This window comes from Microplitis mediator, chromosome 9 (assembly GCF_029852145.1).
Source record: "Microplitis mediator isolate UGA2020A chromosome 9, iyMicMedi2.1, whole genome shotgun sequence".
NCBI lineage: Eukaryota > Metazoa > Arthropoda > Insecta > Hymenoptera > Braconidae > Microplitis > Microplitis mediator.
In genome coordinates, this window is record NC_079977.1 from 21,469,325 (window position 1) to 21,489,774 (window position 20,450).

At 32.1% G+C, this 20,450-nt stretch overlaps 2 protein-coding genes across 3 annotated transcripts in view; both read left to right on the top strand.

The window, feature by feature from the left end:
* The window catches only part of LOC130675149 (leishmanolysin-like peptidase), a 130,481-nt gene that overhangs the window by 92,430 nt on the left and 17,601 nt on the right, over window positions 1–20,450 (top strand). For both annotated transcript variants that reach the window (XM_057480668.1, XM_057480669.1), the window contains exon 4: window positions 1,284–1,366. In XM_057480668.1, coding sequence (XP_057336651.1) covers window positions 1,284–1,366 — 83 coding nt within the window. The remainder of the gene's footprint in view (window positions 1–1,283; window positions 1,367–20,450) is intronic.
* LOC130675150 (uncharacterized) lies at window positions 15,195–19,911 on the top strand. The gene is made up of 3 exons (XM_057480670.1): window positions 15,195–15,411; window positions 15,486–15,990; window positions 16,916–19,911. Exons 1-3 carry the CDS (start codon window positions 15,289–15,291, stop codon window positions 18,181–18,183), a joined length of 1,896 nt encoding a protein of 631 aa, XP_057336653.1. The 5' UTR covers window positions 15,195–15,288; the 3' UTR covers window positions 18,184–19,911.

The following is a 20,450-nucleotide window of genomic DNA, read 5'->3' on the forward strand; positions in this document are numbered from 1 at the left end:
CAAGCATGAATTTCCCACCGTCACCCCGTCCATTACGTGACTCCTTCGTTCTCGTTAACCTTTTTTATTGTTCATTTTTCTACTACCATTATTCGAGTACCGGTAACGAAAGAATTATCAGAATTTATATGATATTTCATAAATTTCACTAAAAAAAGTAAAAGAATTGAATTAAAAAATTTTTCGCTTTTCCTAAAAATGTTGTTTCTGAGCTCGTTTACTTTAGAAACCTAAAAGCTCATGCTTTATTATGTTGCTGTGGCCAAATAGATGTCGACTGCACAAAAAAATGTTTGAGCTTGCGACTCTTTAGTGACGGGCTTGCGATAATTTTGTGGAGAGTTTGCAAGCTTAGGCGGAGAAAGGTTTTGTCTGAATAATACATTCGTAAAATTCAGAGAGGAAAATTTTAAAAAGCATAAAAAGCTGAAGACGTTTGGAAGAAAATTTACAGAAGAAGCTTGCAAGCTCGAGTTAACTTCGGCTCAGCCGAGAGTCTAAAGAAGATTGGAGCTGTAAAATTGCTGAGCTTTCAACACCTACACGGTGAGCTTGCGAGCTGTCACAAATTTTTTTTAGCCATTATTTAGAATGTATAGAATCTTTTAGCGATGAGGTTGATAATGTCATTTTTTTTGAATCGAGATTTTTTTACGATCACGTGGTAAAAGCTCGCAAGCTCCGCGGGGGGTTGGTTGGCGTGGGTCTAGAGATTGTTTATGATCTAAAAAATTATTGAGCTTGCGAGTTTTTAACGTAAGAAGGTCATAATTAATGACTGGGAAATATTGAAAAAAAATAAATAAAAAGTGAATTTTTTAAATTATTTATAAACATTAATTAAATAATGTAATTAAGAATAGTTAATTATCGGCTAAAACGAGTGAGAGACTTCATATTGTTAAAGAGGGTCTAGGGAAAAAATAGGATAAAAATGAGATCGATAGGGAGGTAGAGAGAGTGGATGAGTGAGGGCGGAATAAAGCGGATGATAAAAAAAAGTGTTTGAGAGAGTGAGATAGGGAAAGGAAAGAGAGAATTTGAAGTGAAATCATTTGTTTCCGTGGCAGCTGGAGGTAATTCCGTTCATTTCTCTCTCCCTATGACTCTTAACTATATATACTCTTCTATTCGCAATTTCATCTGAAGAAGAATGAGGATTACGTCACAGAGTTAATCTCTAACTAAAATATAAAAAATAATAATTATTATTTTAATTAATTTTTTTGTTCATTATTATCATAATTGGGATTAATTGTGATAGAGTTTATTTCTTTTTTCAGAATACCATACTACCAGAAGCTGTACACTTTTGGGAACGTACACTAATGGTCCGAGAAACTAAAAATACAATTCGTTTAAATCGGTAAGTGTCTTAATATTCCTTGAAATTTTCTAATGAATGCACAATGGTTTTAGATTTTTTAATTCGATATATCGATTCGATAGCTCGATATATCGATTCGATAGCTCGATATATCGATTCGATAGCTCGATATATCGATTCAATAGTTCGATATATCGATTCGATAGCTCGATATATCGATTCAATAGTTCGATATATCAATTTGATAGTTAGATATATCGATTCGATAGCTCAATATATCGATTCAATAGTTCGATATATTGATTCGATATCTCGATATATCGATTCAATAGTTCGATATAGCGTTTCTATATATTGGTTCGATAGTTCGATGTATCGGATCGATAGTTCGATATATCGCTTGAAGAGTTTGATGTATCGATTCGATAGTTCGATATGTTGGTTCGATAGTTCGATTTATTGGTTCGATAGTTTTATATATGAATTGAATAGTTCAATATTTCGGCGGAAGAGTTTAATGTATCGATTGAAGAGTTCGATATATCGATTGAGGAGTTCGATATATCGATTAAAAAGTTCGATATATCGATTGATTAGTTCGATATATCAAGTCCGAAGTTCAAGATCTTAATTACATAACTCGATATATCGGTTTTCCAGTTCGATATATCAATCGATGAATTCGATATATCGAGTTAAAATTTCGATATTTTTATTCGATAATCCGATATCTCGATTACAGATTATCACATATCGCATCTATAATTTGACACAGCGATATATTTGTTCGATAAATCGATTTAAAAGTTCGATGACAAAATAGATATCGAATTGAAAAATCGACACTTACAATTTTATTTTCGATATATCGAGACATACTATCGATATTTTTATGTCATAATTTAATGATTCAATCAATTGAATATTTTAGCTTAAAAAATTAAGTAAAATTACACATATCATTACATGTATCGATTTTAATAATTTCGATACGTCAATTAAACATTAATTCTCCATTAAACTCTAATGGAACATAATCGAAATTTTATAACTTGACTAAAATTATCCGCAGCATAATGCCTCGCGTGATATTAAAAATTCTTATCATTACAATTTCAACAATAATAATATGAGACTGGTATTTCGCGATAATAAATCAAGAATAGTGACAACGTAAACACAAATCTCGTGCATACATATTCACTGTCATTGTGCTTAACATTTCGGTCTGTATGCAAATCAACGGGCCCTGAGCATCATCTACACGACCACTACTAAAATTCCTACATCTGTACTCATGCACGTGTTAATATTACGTTGACAAAATCTCCTACTATGCAAAGCATGCATACACGTAAGTTGGATTTGTGTTTAACTTAGAGATATATACACCAGATAGGATAATATGTGTGTACCTTTTCTCATGGCACATAAATCTTGTCGCGCAATGTCGTACACGGCAAACGAGTCACCTCGTTTCACGTACAGCACCAGCGATTGTCCGAGATGACAACGATGAAGACTGATTACACAACTTTCATTACTGATGATAAAAGCTTAAAAAAAATATAAATATTCTTTATTTATTGCGACGTATAAATTTCATCTGTCTTTTTTATATTAATGTGATCTACTTTTTTCGTAATGTGACTAATGTAATTGGGTTTTAAAATTAATGAGCTCACTGTTATTATTAATGTAAAAAAAATAACCAACGGAATGAAATTATTGATAGCAGAATAGAATTCCAGTAAAAAAGTTGAAAAATTTCCTTGTTACCGGCAGAGAAATTACCGACTGAGTGAATCTTTAATTACCGACTGAGTGAATCTTTAATTACTGACTGAGTGAATCTTTAATTACCGATTGAGTCTCACGTCAGCACTGACCCCTGTCAGAGTTGCGAGGTAGTACGTGGGCCGAAATTGTTATCCGTTTGACGTCAACTTGATCGCAGTTTTGATTTTTCAAATCTTTTGTCGGAAACGTTCACCAGCGAGGAAAATCGGTGTCAATATCAGGTCGCAAGTAGACGTCAATTTGGCAACAACAAGTTGCTGTAGGCGCGACAATAGACATCAACTTTTGGCAATTTTTTAGAGTCGTTAATGAGCAGTAGATGGTGGCCTAGTACAGACGTACCTGCAAATCTAAAGACGAACAAGCAGCAAATTTTTGCAAGCTATATGATGATCATTTGCGATACCAAATTGACGCTTAATTGGTCTGAATTCTTACTCCAGCTTGCTACGGTGGTTATTGGAGCAATTAATCTCTACAACAGTCAAATTAGACATCAATTTGACGTTAAATTGAAGCATAAAGGGATTGAATATTGTCTTCGATTCGGGTTCTGTTTTACCTGAATGGCTTGAGCCTGTTCGTCACATCGACCGATTATTTTACATGATAAATAAGTCACTCATGGTATAGAAAACCTTGAGATTTAACATCAAATATTGTAACCTTTAATAAGTAAAATAGCAGTTCTAATTTGACGTCAATTATGCACGTGATTTAACGTATAAGAGAGTTAAAAAAATGAACTGAAATAATTGAACTAAACTGAACGTCATCGAGATGTCAAAAGTGTAATTTAAATTTTTAGCTAAAACACTTGTTATTTGGACCGGTGATTGAAAATTTTGTTAACTAGATAATAGTGTGATGGCTTATCGACTGAGTTTTAGTGTCCAACCTGCTTTACCGACAAAAAATTATAGCAATCGCAGCAGCGAAGTTTTGATCAACGGTTATTACCAACTCCTCTGCTAATTTATAAAGACCTGCAATTTTCAGCTCATGGACTTCATTACCGACCAAGAAAACTGTTTTACCCACAGATATTTTCAACAATGTCCTACGACGAAAAATAAATAGAAAATTGTTTACTGAGTGTGATTTAAAATTTTGTTATCCAGATAATGGTTTGATAGCTTATCGACTGAGTTCTACTGTCTACTCTGCTTTACCGACAGAAAAATATAGAAATCGCAACTACTAAGTTTTAATCAACGGTTATTACTAACTCCTCTGCTTATTTATGAAGGCCTGCGATTTTCATCTTACCGACTTTATTACCGACCGAGAAAACTGTTTTACCGGCAAATATTTTTAGAAATGAATTGCAATGAAAAAATAACTAAAAAATTGGTAACTGAGAATAATTTGAAGAAAAAAATGAAAAAACTACTCAAGTAAAATAAAAAAAAAATTCCACCAGGTAATAAAATATCACTTGAGACAGTAATCTATCGAGAATTGATATTTATGAGTCTTAACCAATAAAAAAGTAGATTGAGGTGAAAAAAAATGTTTTTTTCATTTTTTTTTCTCCACCATAACTCAATTTATTTCTGCAGATATTCATCAAAATGCTCATCGAGTGCAGTCGAGTTCTACTTGATATAAATGAGCATTCAAGAGCTATTGAAATATTCCCAAGGCTTTTTATTCGTATTGATCCAACCTCACCACACTTTACCCACTCATCTTTGCTGTACTTTTTCGATAGTTTTTATTCTCATCATATACATATATATATATATATAGATAACAAAGGACTATAGACTATTTTTTCATTAAAACTTTTTACATCTTTTGATTTTTATCTTCCTATTAGACTTTTTCCATCATATATATACGTATATATATTTAAAACTTTATGAAAAACTAGAAAAAAAACTAAACAAAAAAATTTATTGTAAATCGGATATGAAATTTCTATATACATTTTATTCAGAGCCATCTTTGATAGAATGTTTGTATGTTTTTTTTATCAACACAATAACTTTTTCTCTTTCAAAGCTTTAAATTTTTTTCAAGGTGATTTTTTTATATGAGAACTTTATAAAATAAATAAGAAGATTATATTATTTTTGTAAAGTTTTGTTGAAACAAAATAATATTGCAAAGGTGGGAAGTGTTTTTAAGTGAGCTATTATGTAAGAGAGGTAGATGAGTGCCAATACTCTGTAGATATTATGATTTGGGACAAATAAGATCCGGAATGCTAGCAGCGTTTAAGATATAGTTCACTTGCAAACCGACTTTTCATAAGAATTTCATGTGATTGCCCGTTGAAATTTAAAGCATACTTTGAAACTAAGTAAGTATTGAATTCTACATTAGATTTTTTGCGACAGAATAATTTCAAAAAATTGGAAAGGATCTGCTTGGACTAAGAAAGACTTAAATAAGACCTACATATTCGGAAAAAATAAATCATATACGACTATGTGTTGCCATATATGATACTCCTTATATGGAAGTATGTAATAGGTGGACAGATATGACCATATATAGTCATATGACTCCATATGGACATATATGGTCATATATGATTCATATGACTACATGTGGTCACATCTTGCCTTATATGTCCAATTTCCATATATGGAGCATGATATATGGCCATATCTGGTCATATATAGTCATATATGACTACACATAGTCATATATGGCCATATATTTCCAATTTCCATATATGGAACATGGTATATGGCCATATATAGTCATATATGACTACATGTAATCATATCTGGTCATACATTTCCAATTTCGATAATTGGAGCATGATATATGGCCATATATGGAGCATGAAATAATGTCTATGTATTGCACGATATATGGCCATATATGAAGCATGATATATATCTGGTAATATATTCATGTATGACTACATATGGTCATATCTGGTCATATATGTCCAATTTCCATATATGGAGCATGATATATGGCCGCCACACCTGTCCATATATAGTCATATATGATAACTTACAGTCATATATATGACCATATATTTCCAACCTCCATATATGGTCATATCTAGAGCATGATATATGGCCATATATGAAGCATGATATCTGCTCATATATTTATGTGTGACTACATATGGTCATATCTGGTCATATATGTCCAATTTCCATATATGGAGCATGATATATGGCCGCTACACCTGTCTATATATAGTCATATATGATAACTTACAGTCATATATATGGTCATATATTTCCAACCTCCATATATGGTCATATCTAGAGCATGATATATGGCCATATATGGAGCATGATATCTGGTCATATATTCGTGTGTGACTACATATGGTCATATCTCGTCATATATGTCCAATTTCCATGTATGGAGCATGATATATGGCCACCACACCTGTCCATATATAGTCATATATGATAACTCACAGTCATATATATGACCATATATTTCCAACCTCCATATATGGTCATATCTAGAGCATGATATATGGCCATATATGGAGCATGATATCTGGTCATATATTCGTGTGTGACTACATATGGTCATATCTCGTCATATATGTCCAATTTCCATATATGGAGCATGATATATGGCCACCACACCTGTCCATATATAGTCATATATGATAACTTACAGTCATATATATGGCCATATATTTCCAACCTCCATATATGGCCATATCTAGAGCATAATATATTGCCATATATGAAGCATGATATCTGGCCATATATTCGTGTGTGACTACATATGGTCACATCCGACCCTATATAGTTATATACGACTGCATATGATGTTTACTTCCCATATAAATACATAGACCGTACAATCTGCCCGGATCTGCCTACATCCGGCGTCGATTACAAAAAAAATTATACTTGTTCTAGTTTTTTAAATGTCTTCTACTTGTAGGCATCTAAGAGAACAAAAAACTTAAATATTGTGTTGGGTTTTTCTTAACTGGTGAAAAGTTACGGGTATATTTTACGCAATTTGACTAAAATTTAACCTGGCTGGTCTTATTTTATGGGTTCTTTGCTTTCGCCATCTTTTTTCTTATTAATTCCAAGCATGAAAGTTTTCAAATAATCCCCCGTAATTATTATTATTAACCCTCGCGTGCTTATATTAAATCCAATTGCGCCGACTAATAAAATTAAAAAAGTAAATAAATTGGCAAGGAAATTGACGGCGCCTCTTAGATTGAATATATAATTATATTTAAAGTATCTTGAAAACAAATTAAGTAATTCGACGTTTATCCGATTTGTCGCGAAACGTATAAAGTAAATCAATAACAACATTTCAAACTCACTTATCTAATTTAGCTTTCACAAATGTCGCGTCTTGTCGAAGTGACTAACTTAAGAATTCTTTACTCAACATTTATTATTCCGTCGTCGTAAATGTTATTTTTCCATCTTCTTTGCTAACAAGATAAACATTTTTTTTTTTTTTAAAAAAAAATTATTTTCGCTGAAATAATTAATTTTGTTGTTTATTTCATATTTCCCCTGCGTAGGCATGATATTTAATTGTGTGCGTAGGAGTCATATTGCGGTAAAAATTCATTCTTTTGTTTGATTGTCGCCATTGTTTCACAAATTCCGATGGAATATTAATTTTTTCTCTTTTTATTAATTTATAAAGATATTTTTAGCCGTATTTTTGAATAGTATTTACTTTGTCCAGTACTGTCAGTGTTTCTCTCTCAATTTATCGATTGAGCAACCGGACTTACCGACAGTCGATAAGCCGATCACTGGTTTTTTAAACTTAAATCAATATTCTGGCGTTATTATCAAAAATTCGGAAGAAATCATAAATACCAATTTTGTAGCTCATAAAATTCTCTATGAAAAAGTTCATGACCATATTGTGAGTACACTCAATAGTTAACTCATGAAAAGCCTCTGAAAATCGATCTTTTCTAAAAGAACTTTCAACTGCCAATTTTTTACTTTAGAGTTAAAATTGCTGATGAAATAATCAAGATACGATAAAAATGCATGAATGCAATTTTGTAGCTGACTAAATTCTCTACAAAAAAGGTCTTGATGACTTTTTACCTCAGTTTCATATGAGACGCGTAGGATCTTAAAAAGTTTCAGAAAATTACCGACTGAACTATTTAGTAGTTACCGACTGAACTCTGAGTTTTACCGACCCAGTAATTGCTGAGTTATCTTCTGAGCCTATGGACATTGTCCAGAGATCAATCAGAAAGCGGCTGACCGACCGAAAAAAAAATTACCGACTGAGCTTTTAATAAATTACCGACTGATTTCTTCAAAAATCACTGGCTGGGCTCTAAAAGAAATCTGAATAATTCTGCGGGGCTTTGAAGAATTCAATAAATAAACAGACAGTTCTACTTAAAAAAAAAGAACGAAATAACATTGCGGGTTCATAAATGTAAAATAATATAGTTTCTCTCATTGTCAATTTTTTTTTTGTCATTGTCATTTAATTTTTTTATCTCACTTTCGCTGAGTTTAACGGGAAAATAAATATCAGTCGCACTAGTAACAGCAGGAACAGTACCCAGTTGACTGTCGGGTGTTCGTAATGGATTTTAGAGTACTTTGGTGAAAAACAAGAGAGATACGAACGACGAGAAATCGTGAATTTTCCGAGGATCTGCTTGCCAATCGTAAAAGCTAGATTGTCCTAGTTAAAGCTTGTAAAAATAAACAAAAGAATAATAACAATAAATATCTAAAAATAATAATAAAAGTATATAAATAAAAACGTAGGATGTAAAAAAAATCCATATGTCACGAAAAATAAAATGCTATTGACGTTTACATAAATCTGCAGTTTATTTTACCTTTACTTGTACACCTGATACCGTCACAATAGAACAGAAATTATTTTGCCTCTTTTATTTATTTTGTTTTGTCGATAAATCTGTTCTATTTTTCGTTTGAATATTCTTATGATATTTCTGCAATTTTTTTCAATGCTACTATAAATTGTTGTCGAAAACTATGACCTAATCGATAAGTCAGTCGGTAATTACACTGTCGGTTATTTTTCTACAACAGTCGGTAATTTTCTCTACGGCTCTGTCGGTAAATTTTCTACACGGTCCCGTCGGTAAATTTCTAGGTTTCAGTCGGTAATTTTTTCCTGGAGCTCCGTCGATAAATTTTTTTTCTATGCTCCAGTCGGTCATTCTCGAAGGTTTCGATGGAAAATTATCTCTAGGCTCTCATTGCTGATATTTTTCTACTTTCCAGCCGATAGATTGTTCACGACTCAGTAATTTTACTAGTCCCTCTGCTGGCAATTTTGAACCAATAGCAAAACCTAATAATTATTTTGATTAAATCGATCGGTAGTGAAACGTAAAAAAAATCATTCGTCCATAAGAATTTTCTACAAAATCGGTAAAAAATATTCGAGTCGATAAGTCAAATTTCTTATCAGCATTTTTATCGACAGGTAAGTTATCCTTTATAGCTAACTTGATAATTAATTTTTTTGAACAATCGAGTCGATTAAGAGGTCGATAACTTATTTTTTCGATTGTTCTGATCTACAATTACATTTTATCTGCCGATACTTTGTTAAATATGTCATGTCCACAAAAAGTGATAAGAATGTTTTTTGTAGAGAATTTCGTGAGCTGTTGGTTATCAAAGATAAGAAAACATCGACCGTCGGTAAATAACCGATCGTTGATTTTTTTTTATCGACAATCGATAACTCTAGAGTCAAAGCGTCGGTAAAAATTGTGAAACAAGATTCCGCGTGATAAATCCTGCAATTTCCAGTTGAGTAATTTTATGAGCAAGTCAAGCATAAGTAACAATATTATTTAAGTAATTTAATTTAATAAATCAACTCAAGTGTAAGTTTTGGTTTAATTAAACATTAAATAAGGCTTCAATGGAATACATAATTGCAAATGTCTCGTTGTACATATATTAATCTACTTGGGGTTATAACCTAGAGCCCTCGGGAAGTCGGCTATAGCTTTACCGAATCCATGTTCAGAGCATTGTCCCAGACGTTTAAGCCCATTGATCATACGTACGGCAACCGACAGGGATGTAATTACCCCACATACTTGACGGTTGAATTTTTTTTTATTAAAAATCAAAAATGATGCCGCTTTGATTGAGATCTCATAAAGATTATGGGATTTATAACGCAAAGAACATTTCTGACGAGATGAAATTATTTTCCAATATTCAATTTTTATTTTCATTCAAAAAAAGTAAATAAGGGTATTTTAACCTTGGCAGTTTATCAGTAGAAAAAATCTCTATGTCAGTCTTTTTCACGCGGCTGAAATATAACTCGGAAACATTAATCTTCGTCACTCAATGACTTGGCTTATCTTGTATTTTTTTTTGTTGAGCTAAATTGAACTTTCTTTCACATTTTTTATATCTTTTAAAGATTTTTATCTGGGACTATTTATTTTTACTGATATTTGAAATTTTTTTCATTGTACTGCGATAACTTGCAAATTTTCTATCGACTGAATCCAAAAACTGTAATTATTTACTACCGGGATTCAAATTTTACTGACCGAGTAAAAAATATTGATTTTAACTGATTCAGTACGAAAATTAAATTTTGGTTACCGACCGAGTCATTAAACTCGAGATTTTTTCTGACAAACTATAAATCAAAAAATTTGTACCAGCAGGGTCTCAATTGCAGATGGCAAAAATATTTTATAGAACAAATTTCTTTACCGGCTGAGAATTAAGACGAAGAATTTGTACTGAGTGAATACCAAACAGCAGATTTACGTTAACAGTCAAGTTCTGTAATTAATGATTTTTCTATACTACGTCTAAAAAATTAAAATTCACCGACTGATGGTAAAACTAAAATTTTTTTATCATCTGAGTAAAATTATCGACGGAGCAACATCACAGAATTTTGCCTACTGACTAAATACTGAAAAATTTTCATATTTACTGAAGCAAAAATGGCGGACATTTACCGACAGAGTAATAAAAGTCAGTTTTTTGGGGGAGGGGATGTTAATTTTCAACTGCCGAGTAAATTTACAGATTTTTACCCACCGTCAAAAACTTACCTTTTAATCCGCGAGAACTAGAAATTACAGATTTTACCGACGGAGTGCAAACTCGCGGTACAAACAATCAAGTTCTGTAATTAATGATTTGTCCATATTACCTCTAAAAAATTAAAATTTACCGACTGATGGTAAAACTAAAGTTTTTTTTATCATCTGAGTAAAATTATCGACGGAGCAAAAACACAAAATTATGCCTACTGAGTAAATACTCAAAATTTTTCATTTTTTCTAAACTAAAAACTGGCGACTGTTTACCGACAGAGTAAAGTCAATTCTTTGGGGGAGGGGATGCTAATTTTTAACTGCCAAGTAAATTCACAGATTTTTACCCACCGTCAAAAACTTACCTTTTAATCCGCGAGAACTAGAAATTACAGATTTTACCGACGGAGTGCAAACTCGCGGTACAAACAATCAAGTTCTGTAATTAATCATTTGTCCATATTACCTCTAAAAAATTAAAATTTACCGACTGATGGTAAAACTAAAGTTTTTTTATCATCTGAGTAAAATTATCGACGGAGCAAAAACACAAAATTATGCCTACTGAGTAAATACTCAAAATTTTTCATTTTTTCTAAACTAAAAACTGGCGACTGTTTACCGACAGAGTAAAGTCAATTCTTTGGGGGAGGGGATGCTAATTTTTAACTGCCGAGTAAATTTACAGATTTTTACCCACCAGCGTCAAAAAATTATCTTTTAATCCGCGAGATCTAGAAATTTCAGATTTTACCGACGGAGTCCAAACTCGCGATTTTTACCGACCGGGAAAAATGGAATTTCCGTTCGTCCCAAAATTCGAATTTACCGCTCATATTAAAAGTCACTTTTTGCAAATTAATTTTAAAATTATCTAAAAAAAATTTCAAAAAGTTTACCGACTACAGAAATTTTGGAAGAATGTCAAGCAGAAAAAATTCCAGCAAATACGTCATGGAAAAATTATTGTCTTACGTCATCTCTAATAAATTTTTCGTATATTCCGAGCATATTTTATTTCTTATCATCGTTTTTTTCTTTTATCAAGAAATAGTAAGTCATATTATGCACATACGATCGCAAAAAATTTACCTAGAAAATGTAATATCATCCCCAGTGAATATAAGGTAGACTTAGCGGGGGTGGGTAGACTAGGGGTGGGTGTAGGTGTGGGTTAGAGATGATAAAATTTATGTGTGCACGAGTTGGTATAAAGCTCGAAGGCACATGGTGCAGATGAAATTGACATCGTCGAGAAAAGTTGACTCACTGCAGATATCCGAATCTATAAAACGACTTGAGAAAAAAAAGTTGTCGCTAGAGAATAAAAAAATGAAATAAAATAAGCTTTCGCTGCATGTGATAGAAGTATGATAAATGTCAGTGGAAAAATGTGAACCGATGGAGATAAATTTCTACAGTGAAAGTGCATTAATCCGAGATCAAACATGACGATACTTATGAATGATCGCACATGATACCCTACATATATATCAAGAGCTAAGAGGATGACTTAGAAATGATACGAGTTTCGCGCGTTGAAAGGTTTTACGGTGAATAGAAGCATTTCGGTTAACATACTCCGGATGCTTTATGTAGTTCATAGTCTGTTGTAATGCGGAAAGCTTGTCCTTGATGCCAATCCGCTCTTAAGGTATTAGCAGAGACGTTTCCGAGCGTTGGGATTTGCTGTGCTACTAAATTTAGGCTTTGTGTTGAGAAATACTTTTGTTACATAGTTTTCGTTGGCCGAGATTTTGAAAATGGGCAAATTTGGGATAGAATACTGAGTAATGTAGCCAGTCTGATTGGTCGGGTTATTTTTGACCGTCATGTCATCGTACTTTTTATTGTATAAAATTGTAGTGCTGGACCAGACTCTCCAAATAATAGTTTTTACTATATACTATCGTAAATTCTATTTGATAAATATTACTATCAAAAACATTATGATAACCAATACTTTAGAGCAAATTATACAAGGCTGGTTCACAAAGTTTACAATACGAGTATCGTAATATTGAACAGTCGATAATGTAGAATTTCCGGCCCTACGAACGAAAAAGAGAAGGTTGCCGACTGATGCAGTCAGAGAGAAAATAGAGAAAGAGAAGAATTGAAGGAAGATTGTTGAGGACACGTGACGTCATTTCATCATCTGAGGATTTCACGTCATGGCTCTTGACCAGATTGTCAAATGAGTATGAGGTGGAATTGTTATATATTGAAACAGGCATGAATATAAACACTTGTGAGAAGCGTAGATGGTAGCGCCATCTCGTACGGAAAAGACGAATCCCAATATACATATTTATACCCATACAAACATCTTATCATAGTGTAGGTAACTCATACACTGGTCACTCATATGTACACTAGCGCTATGCACGACAAATACTACTAACATCAATTTAGAAATACTCCTATTTGAGTATCGTTAAATTTGTTACTTACATCGGAAAGATACAGAGGCAGCACTGGGAAGTTAAAAAAAAATACAAGAATAATAATGTTTTTATATCTTATTTTTCATTCCTGTGCTTTTTACGATACCAGTATTGGATTTTTTTTAACAGAACTTAATACAACAATCTTTTGGTTAAATTACGATAGTAAGTTGTAAAATATCTTTTGTAAACAGTAAGTTTTCATACAAAATATTTGATAGTTTACGGTAAAACGAGTCGGGTCCAGGATTACGATACTTGAAGAGTAAATTTTCGTACTCTCTAAATATGAATTAGTGATTTTTCACTAATTTCAAGTGAATATTCACTAATTGTCAATGCTACAATCGTACCTCGCAGAATTAGTGAATATTCACTAAATGAATATGTGAATATTGGAATTCACTGATTTGATAAGTGAATATGAGAATCCACTAAATTGAAAAGTGAATATGGGAATCCACTGATTTCATCGGTGAAAAAAAATATTATATTGCGAAAAAAAATATAAGACACTTGTAATTAGATCCGAAATGTGATTAATGTATTAGAATCATTACTTAGAGGAAGTATACATGATTTTGATTGATGAAAAAATCCCGGTGACTGCTGGGCTCGAACCTGCATCCTTCCGATTCAAAGTCTTTGATGCTATCCACTGCGCTGGCCTACGCATGTGATCGCGTGAGTGTAAATAGTATATTCGTTATGATACCAAACAATAACTGATGAAGAAATAAAAAATCCGTGATGCTATGATTGACGTACTCTTCATATAAATATATTATTGTTCTGTACTTCTATTTTTTTTTATTTTGAAAGTTTTTTATTAAAATTTTCAAAAATAGCACCATAATTATTAATTATATTTATATCTAGTAAAATATTTAATTATTTGCTAGTTAAAGTTACTAGTGAAATTGTGAAATTCATAAATTAAGAAGTGAATAACAGTTTCACTTGTAGAAATTATGAAAATATCGCTAGTTCAGTAGTGAATATCACTAATTTGCTAGTGAAAATTATAGTACTAAATTTATTAGCGAGAATTCACTAATTTGTTATTTAAATACACTGATTATGAAGTGAATACTGCTTCATTACCGAAATTAATGAAATTTTCAATGATTCTCGTTAAGAGAGTAGAATTTTTTTTCTGCGTACATTGTAAATTTTAAAAGAAGACATTTTAAAATTGATGCTAATGAAAGTGTAGTCCACGATCACGATGTTAACATTGTAAATTTTAGTGAAACTTTCTTTCCGTGTATTCTGCCACCCAACATCCCATGAAATAATGATCCCACCATAATTCCGCGAAATCACTTTAATTATTGTCAAGTTGTAGCAATTATTTGTCTCGTCAATCGATGGTACTAATTCAAGCTAAGTGCTTTCAAGCGGTCGCACACTAACGAGAAGAAAATCATTAACGGAAAACAGCGTCACGCATGAAATAGCGACTGCTAGCTGTTGAAAGTCGATGGGCATAAACAATTAAATTATTCATCGCAATAACTTAAATCGATACATTACTTTTAATATTATTAGCTGAAGGATTCCAGCCAGCGGGTCAGTCGCAATTGATATTCCATCGCGAGCAGGTTCTGCCAAACGTCAATTAGTCATTCATACTACCGCTTATTTTACGAATTAAATCATTAGAAATTTTAATCAATTGATTAATTTCATTAATAATGAGGCTTAATATCATTATTTTATTTTACTTTTGCTCGTTTATCGTCAGTATTACGTGTTACAATTTTAAAATTCACGATTCGTCGTCCAAAGATTCAACGAAACGTCTGAGCAGCCATGCGGTAATTTTAATTATTTCAATTATTATTAATAATTTTTGATTAATTAATTAATTATTTATTAATATCATTAACAGAGAAAATTGGCTGAAATGTGTTTTACAAATAATTCAAACCCGTTGATAATAACCGCGGATTTAGTTGACGATTCCGAAGTTCAAAACCCATATGATTTTGATGCCAAAAATCCGATGATTGTAATCGACGGTAATTTTAAATCAGAGAAGATGACGGGTTTGATTCCTTCTTACCCGACGTATGTGCTTTCATTTGAGTCAATTGAAAAACTGGGAATTTTAATCAAAGAATTTAAATCATCAAAAATTTGGAGCATCACGTCTCCATTTTTGATCCTGGAGACTAATGAAGAGTCTGGCTGCGCAAACGCGGGAAATATATTGAAATTTTTGTGGAAATATGATTTGTTGTCTGCGTATTACTTGTGTTATCAAAAAGATCTGAGTTTTGTTTATACTTTTAACCCGTTCACGAAGTACGCGCCGCTACCGTGGGAAGAAATTGAAACTGCGGAAAAATTTATTGGGAATAAATCGACACTCTACAGTCTGAGATATTCAGAAGGTATTTTATTTTTTTGAACTACTCTTTTATTAAAAACGAGCACTTTGTTTATTACTCAGATCACTAAATGGGTAATTTTAAACTCGAAATATCTCTGTTGCTATTCAGTTTTTGAAAAAAGCATAAGATACCTTTTTTGTAGAGCATTTAAAGCGCTACAAAAAAGGTATCCTACTATTTTTTGAATAACTCAATATTTACATAGATATTTGTAAAAAACAAACATTAGGTGATATTCATCTATTAACAGTCTCTTGGGATTCCAGGCAATTTTAAACTCAAAATATCTCCGTTGCTATTCAATTTTTGAAAAAAGTATAAGACAACTTTTTTGTAGAAAAATTAAAGCGCTACAAGAAAGGTATCTTACTATTTTTTGAATAACTCAATATTTGCATAGATATTTGTAAAAAAAAAACATAACGTGATATTCATCTATTAACAGTCTCTTGGGATTCCGGGCAATTTTAAACTCAAAATATCTCCGTTGCTATTCAATTTTTGAAAAAAGTATAAGACAACTTTTTTGTAGAAAATTTAAAGCGCTACAAAAAAGGTATCTTACTATTTTTGGTTAACTCAATATTTGCATAGATACTTGTAAAAAACAAACATTACTTGATTTTCATCTCTTAACAGTCTCTTGGGATCCCAAGCAATTTTAAACTCGAAATATCTCCGTTGCTATTCAGTTTTTGAAAAAAGTATAAGACACCTTTTTTGTAGAGAATTTGAAGCTCTACAAAAAAGGTGTCTTACTATTTTTCGAATAACTCAATATTTACCTAGATATTTGCAAAAAACCAATGACACTTTTCATTTTCCTAACCTTCAAATTTAAAACAGAAAATTTTTAACTTTACTCACTAAGATAAATGTAGTCTATAAAATAAACGGCCACTTACATGACTATATCTCTTTACAGACCAGAAAGTATGTAAAAATCTAACCTTCGATAAGACGCAGTACCTAGACGGCCACCAGATTAAAGCCAGTGCTTTTGGTGTCATAAAAAACGATACTGCCCAAGGAAAAATTCATGCCCTAAACAAACATATGAACAAAACCTTAGGCGCAAAAATCGTCGATATATACAGTTTACTTTCGCACATAAACGCCACATGGAAAACAGATTTTTTCCCTTCAAGTATGGCACGAAATGCGAACAACCGCGGCTACATTGAGCTATTGGTCAACAATGAGTACGACATGGGTGACCAATTGCGGCAATTAGCGGACACTAATCCCGAGTTCACTGATATCATAACCGCGTATCGCGAAGTCAAGTTCTCAATTATCACAAAGAAAACCAATTACTCAACGGCAATTAGCGAGTTAGCTTACAATCCACAGTTTCTGGTCCTGTGCCTTGTCGTGCTCATCCTGATATCGGTGGTAATAATAATTAACAACAAATTTGATGTAAGAAGGGGTATTATGGACGTGGTAAGAATCTCAGCAAGCATGGGAATCTTGTCCCCCATAGACCGTCTCTCTATGCGGATTGTTTTCTTTACCGGGTTCCTGTTTGTGTTCACGGTAATGCCAGAGTTCCAGGGCCAGATAACTGCGGTATTGTCGAAACCAATGAGACGCAATGTTGATACGCTGCAAGATCTCTATGAGCATAAATACCACGTCTACTTTGATGGAATACTACACAATGATATGATGAGTCAGAAATTGTGGGAGACTGATGAGGACAAAGAGTATTTGCATTCATCAAATTTCACGGTTATCAAAGAATGTTACAAGGAAGCACTTAAAGACCCGACTGTTGCGTGTATTTATAACACTAATTCATTAGTATACAGAGCATTGCAATTTAATGAGTTGCATTTGTCAAGAAAAATAGTGTTCAAAAAATATTTGGTCTATTGGACCAGAAAAAACTGGGCTTTGAAATCAAAACTTGATGGCGTTGGTCTGATCCCGCTGGAAATGGGATTTAATAAGTATAGAGATGACAAGAAAATAAGGGAGAGAATTGATAAGTTGAAGAAAAAAGACAAGATTAATGAAGATACGAACTATGGGCAAATTGACTTGGATAATTTTGTGTTCGCTTATATTTTTACGGGATCGGTTTTCTTGTTGGGAATTGTGATTTTCGGAATGGAGATACTTTTTAGTAAATGGTCTAGACTTTACAGACAATTTCAGCTCCGTAGAAGGAGTAGAGCTCGAAATTGAAGAAAATCGGTCAGGCGAATATGGGATTTTGCATTAGTTTTGGGATATTGTCGAGAAAAATGGATCATATATGAAAATTTGACCATATATGAAGCATACATGCTCTATATGTAATCTATATATGGGCATATATGAAGCATACTTCTATGATCAATGGCCCATTTTCTTATATGGATCATATGTGAACATATATGATGTGTATATGGACATGTTTGAAGCATAATTAGACCATATATGGCGAATTTTTATGTATGGATCATCATACAGCATACATGGGCGTATTGGGAGCATTTATGGATCATATATGGACCATTATAGCGCATATATGAACATATAAAGCATACATAGGAATCTGTTTATTTTTCATATACAAATCTATGGAGTATATATATGGGCATTAGGGTGCGTCGTTTCGGAGCAAAATTTTTTTTTTAGTGCATGGAAAAAATCATAGTTCAACACAAAAAAAAAATTTTCGCGCAAGAAAAAAAAATTGTATGTCGATTACAGACCCAGCTCATGGAAAAATTCGACTCCCATTTAAATAACGCGGGAAATTTTTTTTTTAACTTTGAGTATTTTTACCTCGTTAACAAATCGATGGATCGAATAGACTAATATATATTTTGGTAGGAAATTGAACGCTTTACAAAAAAAGGTCTCTTATCATTTTTTTGATAAATCCATCTGTTCAAAAGTTATTTGAGATTGGAGTAAAGTTGGAGATCTTTTTACTTTTCTGGCGAAACTATCAGACTTATCGCAAAATGTCATAGGGTCTTTTTTGTTGACAATTTTATTCTCTACAAATTATTATCAATAAAGTTTTTTCAAATTCCGCATTGTTTTCTAGTTATTTTCACTTTAATGTCGAGCTCTTGAAATCGATCAGAACACTACTTTTTTAAGAGCTTGAAATTAAAATAAAAATAACTAGAAAACAATGCGGAATTTGAAAAAATTTTACTGATAATACTTGTAGAGAATAAAATTTCCAACAAAAAAGACCCTATGAAATTTTGCGATAAGTCTGATAGTTTCGCCAGAAAAGTGAAAAGATCTCCAACTTTACTCCGAGCTCTAATAACTTTTGAACAGATGGATTTATCAAAAAACGATAAGAGACTTTTTTTTTAAAGCGTTCAATTTCCTTCAAAAATATGTATTCGTCTATTCGATCCATCGATTTGTTAACGAGTTAAAAATACTCAAAGTTAAAAAAAAAATTTCCCGCGTTATTTATTTGGGAGTCGAATTTTTCCATGAGCTGGGTCTGTAATCGACATACAATTTTTTTTCTCGCGCGAAAATTTTTTTTTTGTGAACTATGATTTTTTCCACATGCACTTAAAAAAAAATTTTGCTCCTCAATGACGCACCTAATGGGCATATATGGACAGACATAACTATATATAAAATATATGTGGATCATATATGGACATATATGAAGCATATGTAGATCATATATGGACTATATATTCATATATAAATCTTTACAGAGCATATGTGGGCATATATGATGCATATACGGGTTATATATGAAGCATATATGTCCAATTTTCATATGTGGCCATGTATGATTCGATTTTTTACAGTTTGCTAGTATTTTGAGATCATAGTTCATGACCTTTTTATAAAGCTAGAAATTTACTGCAAAAACATGAAGAATAATCATATATTTGAATCAATACTTAAAGTACAAGTTTATTTTATAGTTGATTTTTTATGAATATGACAAATAGTCTTTTTGAAATAAAAATTCCTTGTCGTTAATTATTCAATATTCATTCGAAAAATTTAATAAAAACGTTTGTAATAATGAATTAATCATTTTTCCAGTGTGTTTTTAATAACTATAGATGTTCTACTTGATGTATTGAAAGTGTTTTAATCAATAAAGTCAGCATTTACTCTAATTATTATTCATTATTGAACCAAAAAATTTTAACTCCCCATTTAGAACAGAACTTTTTTCTAGACCATTAGATTCTATTAATAATTTGAATTATTCATTTAATAACTGGACTATTTTTTTATTATTTGCTTGCACTCTGGTAATAATAATAAACGATAATGTTGTTTTATTTGTCTGAAAATCGATACTAGTAATACAAAATAAGTGCTTTCACGTGTTGAGAAAAACACCGCGGAAAACCGCGAAGCGTAAAATGGCTGACTGCAGTTCGTTGAAAATCGATCGGCATCAACAAATTAAATTATTCATTACAGTCATTAGAGATAATTATAAATTTTAATTTACTAATACG

What these genes read in the sequence shown, in the direction of transcription:
- LOC130675150 (XM_057480670.1), top strand. Translation starts at nt 15,289, where the DNA reads ATGAGGCTTAATATCATTATTTTATTTTACTTTTGCTCGTTTATCGTC. An exon ending in AACGTCTGAGCAGCCATGCG is followed by an intron (nt 15,412 to 15,485) that starts GTAATTTTAATT and finishes TATCATTAACAG; the next exon opens with AGAAAATTGGCTGAAATGTG. An exon ending in CAGTCTGAGATATTCAGAAG is followed by an intron (nt 15,991 to 16,915) that starts GTATTTTATTTT and finishes ATCTCTTTACAG; the next exon opens with ACCAGAAAGTATGTAAAAAT.